The sequence below is a fragment of the Loa loa genome, assembly GCF_000183805.2.
Source record: "Loa loa unplaced genomic scaffold supercont3.222, whole genome shotgun sequence".
Lineage (NCBI taxonomy): Eukaryota > Metazoa > Nematoda > Chromadorea > Rhabditida > Onchocercidae > Loa > Loa loa.
Window position 1 is genome coordinate 40,853 of NW_018108402.1, and position 12,353 is coordinate 53,205.

Sequence of the window (12,353 nt, forward strand, 5' to 3'; positions counted from 1 at the left end):
CACACACACACACACACACACACACACACACACACACACACACACACACACACACACACACACACACACACACACACACACACACACACACACACACACACACACACACACACACACAACCCGTGCGATCCTCCGTTGCATGGTATATGGTAAGCTTGCCTGATCGGAGGCGAGGAAAGAATCTGCTAACAAGCTAGTACGCGCAACAAGCAAAGTTTGAGCAGAATTAATACATTCAGGACAACTGCTAGGCTTACTATCCTCAAGCTCTATTCCTCTCCATGGCCGTTACCTCCTCTGATGTGGGGCTTCATTTTTTCCCTACGAGCTCTGTCAAGTCTCTCTCCTCGCCATTCATATCATGTATCATAGTCAGTGGCTCTAACTGCTTGTTGTGTATGTATCCTTGCAGGTCGTGTTCAATTAAATGGTGTTATCGATGCGATTCACACAGACACTGCATTGCATTCCACGGGCCTATTATTTGAGGCCCTCTCCATGGAACTCTTTCTGGAGGCACTTCCCAGGGAAGTTGTGCTTGGCACATGCGCACATATCCGTCCACCCTTCGTTACTTATTTCTTGTCTATGCTTTCGGTTATTGTTGCCATCCATCGCTACCATTGCAAATTTCTCCGAAGCATGTGAACGATGCTGCATCTGCGAATATGAGGTGAAGGACAAGGCCAGGGAAAAGAAATAAGGAAACTTATTCAACAGTGCCCACGCAAAGAAATATGACAGGGACGTGTGGTCGACCACGACCACAGTCCAGCAGCAGTGGTAATAGTAGCAGCCCAAGTCTAAAACCTTTCGAGTTCTAATTTACATACTACAACAACTCGACTTTTTCCTTGCTCGCAACATTTCCCTTTACATTTCCTACTAACCTACTTAATTAAGGATTTTAGTGAATATTTCTTTCTTCTGTAACCTCCGTTTTTCATAACTCCACTTTTCAGATGGTCATCCATGTCCGGGAACTCGAAAAATCCTGATTCCATCCTCTAGCAATGGCTTCTTTTTAGCTAAAGCTTTTTTCTGGAACTCTACGCTTGAAATATTCTTCACCTCACTTCACAATAACTGCACCATTGCAAATGGATATTTCAGCAGCAACCGAAAACTAATTCATCTTTCAGGAAGCATGAGAGATTGTTTCATTTGACCAAATGGTTCCAGAATTTTTCATGAGATCAAATGGTTTCAGAATTTTTCGCGCATTTTACATGCAATGGCACAGGGAGAGAGGGGAGAATAGAAGAGATATTGCTGCAAAATACATTGATACTGCTATCTATCATTCGAGTAAAAGGAATCCCATTGATCCAGCAACAGCAGGACATAGGCGATTTTCATTGGGAAAAACCGAATCCACAAGCAATAGATTTAAAAGTAAACCTTATGTAGGTCCTACTTCTTCTAAATGTTGTACACTGCAGATATAAGGGGACTTCAGTAGCTAAGCCGGTTACCTTAATGAGAAGTTGGAATCGACCTGAAACATTTCCGGTTTGCATCTTTTGCTAAGCGATTTAGGCATGCCATGTCATGACTATTGGAGTTCCACGGGTTAAAGTTTTTTAGACTGCAGTGAATTCTGGAAGCTATTAAAATCGTGAACTACACAGCCTTCTTGGTAGCAAAGAAAATTGGTGATATTTCAGATAGCACGTAAAACTTCATTCTCGAATGGAGATATAGCGGCAACAAATGAAACAGATCGTTGCAACTTAATGCTTCCAGCAAGACTATGTCATTAACGCCTTCCACGTCAGTGGCATTTTATAAATTTATGCTAGACGTCACACTTCTCTCGCTAAGTTGGATAAACCACGGAATGGGAAGTTTAATCATTCTTGATGTTATTGTCTTCCGATGTTATTGTCAGCACAGAGCGGAAAATTTCGTTGAGTTTTTCACGAAATATTCCCATACCTATAGCATTTCATCCTAGTATGGTGAACCTGATCTTTTTTCTGGTTAGAAGTCACTGGACATGTAGACGTGCAGAGTTGCTAAAACTTATATAAAACTTATTACCGTTATTTCAAACAAATTTAGGCACTTCAAAATCATGGGAAATTGAAGGAAAAATAAGGCAAACAAAAAAAATTGGAACAAGGAATCACAAAGAGTGCAGGAAGGACGGGTCGTTGCGAGTTATCAAAGCTAAATAAAACAAACAGCTGGGTGAATTCATTTGCATCTACAATAATAAAGCTCATTTCCCACTTTTTCCAGTGTAAAGTTGAAGAAAACTCCATCGACCACTCTTCAAAACGAAACAAGGTATGCGGCATTGGGAATCAATTTGCAGAATAAAATCTGCCACGCTTGCTGAACTTCATTCAAGACCACCTCGAGATCACCTGGACTTTAGAATTATTCTAGTGAAAAAAAAATTCAATTCAAATATAGTTGTCTTCATCGTTTTTTATTTTGCAAAATTCTATTTAAAACCAAATGGTAAGGACCCCGCTTGTAGTTTAGCTAATATTTTTATATTGGCTTTGTGTCTTTGCTCCAATTTTACAGTTCGAACACATCAACACCTTGTAAATAAATAATAAATTTACAAATAATAAATTTATAATCGCAAAAGCCAGTACCCTCTTATAGCAAGCATCGCTCTGGAAGAGAATTTGTACTCCTAAAACATATAATTTGTATAATTTGTTGAGATATAAAATATAATTTGTTTTAGCTTGGATATATACTTAGATTGAGTCGGAGGCTAGAACGCCAAACTTTACACCGCACAAATTCATTTGCATTACCCCGCATTCAACCTCGAAATATATCACCTCGGTGTAGGCGAAGATCTTATACCACTGCGTTAAATTCCTTAACTTCTTGTGAATAATCATGAAATACTATCACGATCCTGCAGCAGTCTTATCCACAAAATGTTCCATGACAAACGTTTATATACTGCAGCTCCAAAAGTTTATTGCAAATAACATAAAATAAATTAACCCGAAAGCTCCCCCGTGTGCATTTAAAACTATTCAAAAAAATGGTTAACATTTGAGTATATCAAATTAAAAAATGACTAAGATTACCGTTAAAAAATTAAGCAACGTAGAACATAATGGATAAAATAGCGAGAAATCAAATAATCCAGTAATCCAAAATGAGCATAACATTTTATATTATTACCTGAGTTACATAAGCATATCTTCTTCTCTAGACGAATACAAAGCACCGGACAGAGTGACAATCTAAGGCAATAGATCACTAGCACAGTGTCGAAGTTGATGGAAGCGTCTCTTTCCCTCATTTTCTAACATACTTAAAAGCGTTAAACCGACTAAGCCAATTTAAATTAATAAAACTTTTACTAGAGCGAAACTTAATTTATGCAATATGTTGTGCATCTTTCTAATCAATAGAGGTATTAAAAAAACTTTCCCCCCCCCCTTCTCCGAAAAACTAAACCAGCGAGTACTTGCTCTGAAATAAGACTTGTAACACTTCTAAGCACAAACAACAATTCGAGCCCAAGCAGTCGAAATCGATATACTTTCAGAACGGCCGCCAAACTTTTATATCCCTTACAGTTCCTACTTCCTCCAATCCATTAATTTTATCCTTGGTTCCATTTCCTTTTGTTGATTCTGAATGTTCACCGCATTTTTCCTGATGATTACTACAGAATCCAGACAATGTGGGTTGCGCACCGACAACGGCAATAGGTCGCGGTACCAAATCTTTCGAAATAGAAAGGATATTTGATTGCAAGGGTGTAGGAACCGTTGTGCGTAACACCGGAATACCATAGGGTCCAGAAATATTCGGTTGATATACAACACAAGGAGTGGTTGGATAAGCCGGACTTGATAAGTAATTCGAAGCTAAATAAGTACCAGTTAACGGTGGTCGAGTTTGGAAGTTTGTCGGGAGATAAGAAATTGCTGGATGGGGCGGAACCGTTCCTGGATCTTCACCTGCTGCATTCACATGACTCGACATCACAGACTGAAGATGCTGTATGAGCCCAATTCTGAACTGCTGTGCTTGAGGGGCAAACTCATTAGGCGGTAGAGTATTCTGCAGGTAAGTTAGACAAGCTGAGGCAGCTACAGCGAAACCTTCTGCATAAGACTGTTGATAAATAGCATTGTTGTCTAAAATAATCAAGGTTTCAGTTTTTTCGTAAAAACCTTTGCCCAGCTTTTAAAATCGAATCAGTTCCTTCGATATTTAGAACAGTATGACAAATAGTATTGCCCTAAATAGACAGTCTAAATGACAGTCTAAATTAAGGCTATACGACGGAACCAGTTGGAAAGAAACAACTGACTTAACTTTGATTTATCAACAAACTTATCAACTAACTAGAGAATTCTCCCGTTAGAACTATATTTCCTTCGGTGTCTTAGGAACATATTTTCTTAAAATTAAACTTTGTGAACAGTATTGCATCCACTAGCCATTCTAAAGCAGAAAACATTCATAATCGGACAAGCTGAAGAACCTACCGAATGATGTAGAGGGTGAAGGTGGATGTTGCATCTGATTGAGATATGCAACGGTCATTTCTAAGATATCTGCCTTTTCTAACTTGGTACGGTGATTTGGTGAAATATGTAATAAGAGATGTTTCAACTGATCCAAACACTCGTTCATGCGAGCTCGACGACGTTTCTCCATCAAGGGCTTTTTCAGCTGCAATACGTTTATATTTTAATCGTTAATCTCTCCTGTATAACAGTATTACGAATCTCCTCTGCACCTCTTCCACCTCTATCCTTTGTTCTTCTCCTGTCATATGTCACATAAAATGCGTTATGTTTATCCTAAACATTGAATTTCACGGAATTTCCGGGTTTTACGAGAGGAAATTATTACCAACAAACCTTTCTCTCCAATGGATACTGCGGTGGACTGGGCGAAGCGTAAGGCGATGCCATCATTTTCGCCAGGAAGTGCGGCGTCATAAATTAGTTGGAAAACAAAAAGAATCGAGCCAGAAAATCTGCAAAAAAAAATTAGTGTACACAAAAAATTTTGGAAGGTTTGTTATTTCAAGAGTCTCACAGTTGGGAATAAAGAAGTGAGACATTGTAATCCGTTTCCGAAATCCTCCTAAGCGCAAGGCTGCAATTTAAAACTAAATTACTAAGTCTGCCATTGCACTAACTGAGGGTCGAGCTCCCAATCTCATCATGATGAAAGCATATCTAATGATTATTTCAGAAATTATTCCACCAAGGATAGGTTGCAACTAAAGATCTTGGGCACTAAACGCTACGAGACAAGTTAAGAGAAAGGAAAAAACAGATCCAGTTCGTGTTGAACACTACTCAGACAACATATTACCGAAAAAGCAGCGGGAAGATGAGCTATCCTGCGATAATTTATTTATACAAACCAACCAGACAACAATCATCGGGTAATGTTGTGGTCCATTTAACTAACTTTGATTGGAAAAATCTGGGACAATGTCGTTGTTTCTGAAAATGCTTCAGACTGAATAAATAAAAAATGGTAACAAGATCAGGACTGACACGAACATTTGAATCTAACTGGAAGACCAAATGCTCTTGCGTCTTGACTAATTTTTCAACTAATAGGAAGCGTGTGTGTTACTGATGGAGCAAGAATCGACAATTATCCTGAGTCGGAGAGTAATTCATAATCCGTAAGCACTGTGATGCTGATCATCATGCAGTTCGTATGAAAGGAGGACTCTAGTTACATCTGTATGCTACTAATAAGCACCAACTACAGTAACCACTATCGGACAAAACAGGAGTAAACGAAACGACGCGATGTTACAAGGTTGGAAACGAACGGTGCGCGGAGGCGGGGTTTTTGGCCATCATCAAAAGGGAGAAATTGTCGACAAGTGCGAGAAGGAAGGTTTTTCTCACAGGCGATGAATGATGGACTGTAATTACATGGGAAGTGGACGGTGTCCATTCAACAATTGCCAATACATATCTAGCAAAGAAGCGTGAGAGAAACAATGGATCGTGCGAAGAAATAACTGAGAACACTCCTGACTTAGAAGTGCTCATTACATGCTGACAATTAGGCCTATCGTTTTCTCGAATTGATATTAAGAAATTTTTAAGAAATTTCCTTTTTAATATCATGATATGTAATTTTGAGAGTACTTTAGGATACCAAATATAATGTCTTCATAACTGCTGTAAGATCTATTGTTGGACTACCTTTAGTCTAACATTTCTGATAAGCTAAATGGAGCTGCACTTCAGCAGATTGGAATTTGAAGTACGTGATATTTTCACTCTACGGAAAGGTAACGCCGAGAAATTCCTAGAAACCTAAACAGCGGTCTTTCCCAGTCCAAATTTAACTGGCAAATGTGTACTCCTCCAATAGACTGCAAGGTAACGAAAAGATCTAAAATGTCTTGGAAAAAAAAGTTGAGAAAAACATAATACGCTTTCTTGTGTATCTCTCGAAATAATAAATGCTTTTCAGGTTAGATTTTCATCGGTATACAATATATAGTCAAAGGATGTACATAATAGCACTTTAAAATCGTGGCTATTGACATTACTAACGGTGCTTTGATGGTCAGGAATATATAAAGATTAAGTAAACAAGACAGATCAATGAACCAATAACAATATGAACCAAAAAACAACTGAGAGGCAGAAGACGTGTATAGATAGTCCACTTTGCTGTGCCAGTTTTTGAAATGTATGAATGATGAGCAGGGGCAGTAGTTTCTCAGAGCGAAATGTCGGTTCCCATGATTAGCATGGCGGATAATACGATTAAAATTACATAGACAGGGGAACAACGCACCAATGCCCTTTCCACTGCAGTACCGACACGACCTCCTCCCACAACAACGCAATCAACGCGTGGTTCCACCACATGTAATTTTACTACACATTGATTGTCGTCTGTCACCACATTATATCATATTTGAAATTTCGGAGGGATTATTTGCTAGAACAAATCGGTGCAAGTATGGGTGGGAATCGTGATTTATTTGTTGAGAACTGAAGACCAAGAACAAAAGAACCATTTATTTATCAAGAACTAAAGATTTTATTCCTTTCTTGGCCAATTTAACACAGTTCAGTTCGCTTAATTACAATCAAGAACTTTGAATAGAAACTCAAGTTTGAAAAATGTGAGAATTAAATCCCGAATAAAAGGCATTTGAATGAAAATAACTCATATCTTAAATAGCTCGGAACTGATCAGCACAGAAAATCCATCCATCGAAATGTCCATTCCATAAAGCAAAATTGAACTATTTTCATTAGTTTTTTCTTCCTTTTTTTCTTTTTTTATTATTCCATGCAGATCTAATGTAGGCAAAATACTCAATATATATAACTTTGAGACGAATGTCATTCACGGAATAGCTGAATTGATAACTTAATGGATTATAAACAATCCCTCGCGTGATACTGATCGAAACAATTGTCGCTCTCATCTCTGTTTCGTTAAAAACGAGTGTAAGGAGAGGAATTCAGTAGCGCGACTCCTGCGCTAACTCACAAATGATAGAATTGCTACATCTAAAGTGAACTGAGTCAAATGGGTCGTAATGCAAAGTTTATTCAAACACATTTCCAACAAGTTACTTTGTCTACTTTCATGTCGACTTTTCCCTTCGTTATTGTTATCGAAAGGTGGATCAGTGCAAGAACTGTGAGATAAAACAGCGACAGTGCCCACGCTGAAACATTTTTTTATCAAGAGCTATTCTAAATTTCCTCATCGTTGCGAATTAGTGGCAATTGTTTGTTATGTTAATGTCAATCCTACCACCACTATTTGCAGCCACTTCGTAGAGCTCATATCCTAGTGATTCAATATCATTTTTTGGTAAAAAGTGAATATGCCAGCAATCAGGATACTGAATGGGCACCATTTATAGTTATAATGATGGGAGGAAGACGGTCTATGCTCTTCGCCTAGTAATAGCTGTGGGAATCGACCTAACCACCCAATTCAGTTAGTTCATTGTGTCTCTTTCATCTTCTATCAGCCATTAGCATTACAAGCAAAAAATATTGTGAGAGGGAAGAAATGTAGGATTCTAAGTTTATCGCTTATCAGGATGGAAAAAGACAAGGAGATCAGATGAAATTAAAGCAACGACAGAAGGGAGATGTGAGGATTGAAGGTTTTCGTAGTGCGAAATAAAATGAGTATTGCAATTAGACGCTTCCTTCTGGACTGTCTTTCCCACAGCCTGTTTTTCCTTCCTCTTATTTTGCTTTGAACCATTGTTCGTGCAATGTGTTGCTCAGCTGAGCATAATGGCACCGAACGGAAAAGACCACGGGGCAGTGGCAGGTCGGCCTTCCCTCTTCTCACTTTTCATCACAAAACTAGCCCTCTCCTCTCCAACAACAATAAATCTCAAAAATAGCGTGGGAATTACAGCATTATGCTTTCTTACAGTTTTTACAATTACCACGTCTGTTCCTCCCTCTTCTCAGAAAAAAGCCCTACCGAGTTATAAAGGCCTCCTCACCACACTCATATTTCATACCATTTAAGGCGCACTTTTTACATAATGAGGTAAGACCATACTGAAAGTGTATGGGAAAATAACGGTTACAGCTATCGATCCATTCGGTGAGGTTTCATCACCGACGCTTCGTTCGTCTCACATTTGCACATCTTCAAAGGTAGGATACCATGCCCTCCATTACAGTACTAAGATGATTCATGAAGATGAAGGGTTAAAGGTCAAACAGTAGATCACTCCCTACTGATCACTTTGCATCAAGGAACTTTGAAATGCTCACTTGTACCAACAAACATATCACCCTCAGGTAGGTTTGCAATTAGAGTTGTCATTCTCTAGGATGGATACATGGAGGATAGCACCGTCTTGTCCATAGAAATATTTTGCCTAACCTCTCACTTGAGACCTGTCTAGCATGGGAGACAAAAAGCATAAGCTACTTCTACCATGGCTAGCAACCTGATTAGGGCACGCAAGCTTCTCTCCCGTGACACCGTAAAGAAGTACAAACATATAGATAACATCGTTGCAAATATAAGTCTATTAGAAATATATCCCACTTAGTAATACGACATATAATCCATTCATTCAAATTATGCACGCTTCATTGGGTGTCAATTGAGAAAACATCACATTTGTTAGTAGTAAGGTGTGCCATCAACAGTTGTTGCGACTGATCGGTCTATATAAACTATGTCGAATATGGGCGCATTCATTATACTAACGATCACCAATGGATTCATATTACAAGCCACTGTCAACTTTTTGCTATAGAAGTTGAAATTGATAAATATTGGTGGCCAGGGAAATTAGCAGCATCCAGAAAGACGCGATTTTTTGCTTGTATCTTCCCCCAAAATACATTTGATCGGTTTGGCCTTAACATCTAGTCAATAATTACTGGTCTTTTTATGATAGTAGAAAAAAAGCTTTCTTTTTTGAGTTCCAATACACTGAAAGTGATCTTCGGAAACATCCAGGGTAAAGTAATGTAGGAATGAAGCTTTATCGACAAAACTTAAACCCGGTATTCTAACTGCTCAACGATACATGTAAACATCTTTTTCCTCATGTTTCCCAGATTTTATCCAGTCCGAAAAAACGGACTTTCCTTCCAGAGATCCCTACGAACGAGAAATGGTTAGCATCTTTTAAAATCACAAAAAATGGGCAAAATTTTTCATAGAAATGCAATTCCTAATCGCAGGAATTTTTAGCGTAAGAAATTTTGTTACAATAAAAATATTGTTTGGTGTTGCAAGCAATATTAGCGGAAAAAGTGAAGTTTTTAATCATCGGGCACACGTCTCCATCGAGTTTGGCTTACAAACTTTCTCGAACTCTTGATTCATAAATAACAGCACTACCAGATTTCCCTATTCTGAATTGAAACTTATCAACCAGGACATCCAGAATTATGAACTTTGGATTTCTCAGAGAGGTAATCGATGCACCGGAAAAAACCCTTTATTTCTCATATAGTATATTACTCAACTTCTGTAGCAGCGGTAAGGTCCTAATCAAGACAACCACACCGCTCATCTACTTTTTTTCTCTCACTGTCCTAGAGGTGATTCCTCAGATCCGACTTGGAAGACTGTTTCAACAGGGAAATAGGTTTGACATTAGGATTTGTGAATTTCCATGAGATTGAGGTTAACTCAATGCAGTATTTAATAAATCCCGAAGTAATCATACTAAGAAGTCACAAACAGGAGTCGTCACATAGAAGTATTTAGTATGAGTGTCGTAAGCTTTCTAAAATTTATGATTCAGACTGTTCTCAATCGGTGATTTTTGACTTGTTCGTAGTGAAACGAATTCGGCATCCCTTGGGCGATTTGTGTCTCGACACCAATTTCAGACTCATCTTCTCTACGATGCATCCTTCTTCTGGTAGACAGAATTAAGGGATATCTGAAGACACAGTCATCATAACATTATTTTGCGAGTTACACATAATTTCATGAACTACTGCAACAAAACATGACCAAAGAATTCCTTCAAGAATACGTAGACAAATACACTGAAAAAGCGCAGGAAACTGAAGTTGAGTATTGAGAATCTTTAAAGATATATTGTCAACCTGTTGAAGAAAAGATAAGTTGCATACATACCGCTGCAATGTCTCATAATTACAGGGCGGTTTAGAGTCTCAAGAAGACCCTAAAACTACAGAAAATGTCACGATTCCTTTTAAGAGTGATCTTTATCTCGGATGCTTTCGACATCAGCACTAATGTTCTCTGTTTTACCGCTTTGCAAATATCATACACCCCTTCGCTGTTCTTAGGTCGCATAATTGTCAAGCTTCGAAGCCCACTGCACAAATTCTAATATTAAAAAAATTTAACATATTGTCAAAAGAAAATCTCCGCATCTCTCTGCATCTTTGCATCTTTGTATTAACGAGACAAACCACAAACTTACTACTAGCCAAAGCGCTATTATGGTAAACGTAACTACCACTTACTGGATAAAGAATAACGCATCCTAGAATATTTTCGCGGTTCACTTTTTTTGCGAGCCATTTTTTGTACGCCAGTGAAGACAAGCATAGCACAGCAAGAGTCACCCGAAAGAAGTGAATCTAGAGAAGCTAAGACCTTGGTAAAGGATTTAAATTGTAATGAACTGAACTAGAGAACTAAGTCGTTTACAATGCGTTAAGTAACAAACTATCTCTCCTGAAATAGTAACAATAACAGTATAAAAATTTAGACATCGATATTCAATAAAGGGTTATGGAATTTCGAGACTTTTTGAAAAATAGACGTAACAAAAAGAGTTGCAGAATTTTTTAGTCCCGAAATTTCAGATGTATGAAAGGGAAACAGAAATTAGGTGTTTATATGATTACAACTAAAATGACGCATTCATTGAAGACCTCGCTCCTATTTCAAGCAAGCAACAAACAGATACATTATTACAGTAGGAGTTACCACATCCCCCTTATTGTTGTTTTTGTCACTAACTTAGTCTAAAGGCTTCTCCATGGATACACCTTTTCGCGGGAGAGAAGTTTGCGTGTCTTATGAGGTTGCGAGCTATGCTGGCACTGGCATATGCCTTAAGTATGTCTCAACTGAAGGATCAGACGGGCAGGATAGGCTCGCTAACTCCCAGCAATCATCTAGGAGAAAAAGAACTGTAATCCCAAACCCGGGCAGATGGAGCGCGCTTAGCTCTGTACGTCCTGAGGACTTCACAGTCACCGTCCTGGCTCGCTAGGCTCTGGCAGATGAATCCTGAAAGTAAAGGGTGGGGCTAGTTCCGCGCACGCTATGCCTCATCTAAAAAATCTATTGCGCGGGCTCAAATGACACACCCATATTCGTAACATTCGCAAGAAGCGTGGATAGAAAGCCCTTCCCAAATCATCGTACGCGAAATCTAGCCATGATGATGAAAGTGAAGGAAACAAAGGTAAAGGTTGATGGAATATCTGAACTCAACAAAGTTCAAATTTCCAACTGAACTCAACTGTGACAAATCTCACTGGTTTTTTAAAAATCTGCAACTTTCAAAATTGAATTCTCGTGAAAATTTGCTTATGTAGTTACCTGATGAGCTTGAGCAATGAACCGCATGCGATATGTTACATCTGCTTGCCACTATTCAACTTATTAATTAAATCTTACTGCATTAATTTCCACTGTGCATGGTTAGCTGATAATTCGGGATCGGAATGACTTCTGCAACACAATAAATCCTGTTATACAAAATATAATCATTTGTTTCGCAAAGCAAACTAGGATGATCATTAATTTTTCAAACTCTATATATATATATATATATATATATATATATATATATATATATATATATATATATATATATATATATATATATATATATATATATATATATATATATA

At 38.1% G+C, this 12,353-nt stretch overlaps 3 protein-coding genes across 3 annotated transcripts; 1 reads left to right on the plus strand and 2 right to left on the minus strand.

Moving 5' to 3' along the window:
• Positions 1 to 737: 737 nt before the first annotated feature.
• On the plus strand, positions 738 to 1,763 carry LOAG_08558 (hypothetical protein; the record flags this gene model as incomplete). The annotated part of the gene is made up of 4 exons (XM_003144088.1): positions 738 to 801; positions 1,211 to 1,406; positions 1,443 to 1,512; positions 1,668 to 1,763. The coding sequence occupies 4 exons, from the start codon at positions 738 to 740 to the stop codon at positions 1,761 to 1,763; spliced, it is 426 nt and encodes a 141-aa protein (XP_003144136.1).
• Positions 1,764 to 3,494: 1,731 nt separating this feature from the next.
• On the minus strand, positions 3,495 to 4,943 carry LOAG_08559 (helix-loop-helix DNA-binding domain-containing protein; the record flags this gene model as incomplete). Its single annotated transcript, XM_003144089.2, has 3 exons — positions 3,495 to 4,130; positions 4,485 to 4,671; positions 4,863 to 4,943. 3 exons carry the CDS (start codon positions 4,941 to 4,943, stop codon positions 3,529 to 3,531), a joined length of 870 nt encoding a protein of 289 aa, XP_003144137.1. The 3' UTR covers positions 3,495 to 3,528.
• A 5,305-nt stretch (positions 4,944 to 10,248) lies between these two features.
• Positions 10,249 to 11,007, minus strand: LOAG_08560 (hypothetical protein; the record flags this gene model as incomplete). Its single annotated transcript, XM_003144090.1, is given in 5 exon segments — positions 10,249 to 10,393; positions 10,563 to 10,642; positions 10,732 to 10,809; positions 10,896 to 10,948; positions 10,965 to 11,007. 5 exon segments carry the CDS (start codon positions 11,005 to 11,007, stop codon positions 10,249 to 10,251), a joined length of 399 nt encoding a protein of 132 aa, XP_003144138.1.
• Positions 11,008 to 12,353: the final 1,346 nt, after the last annotated feature.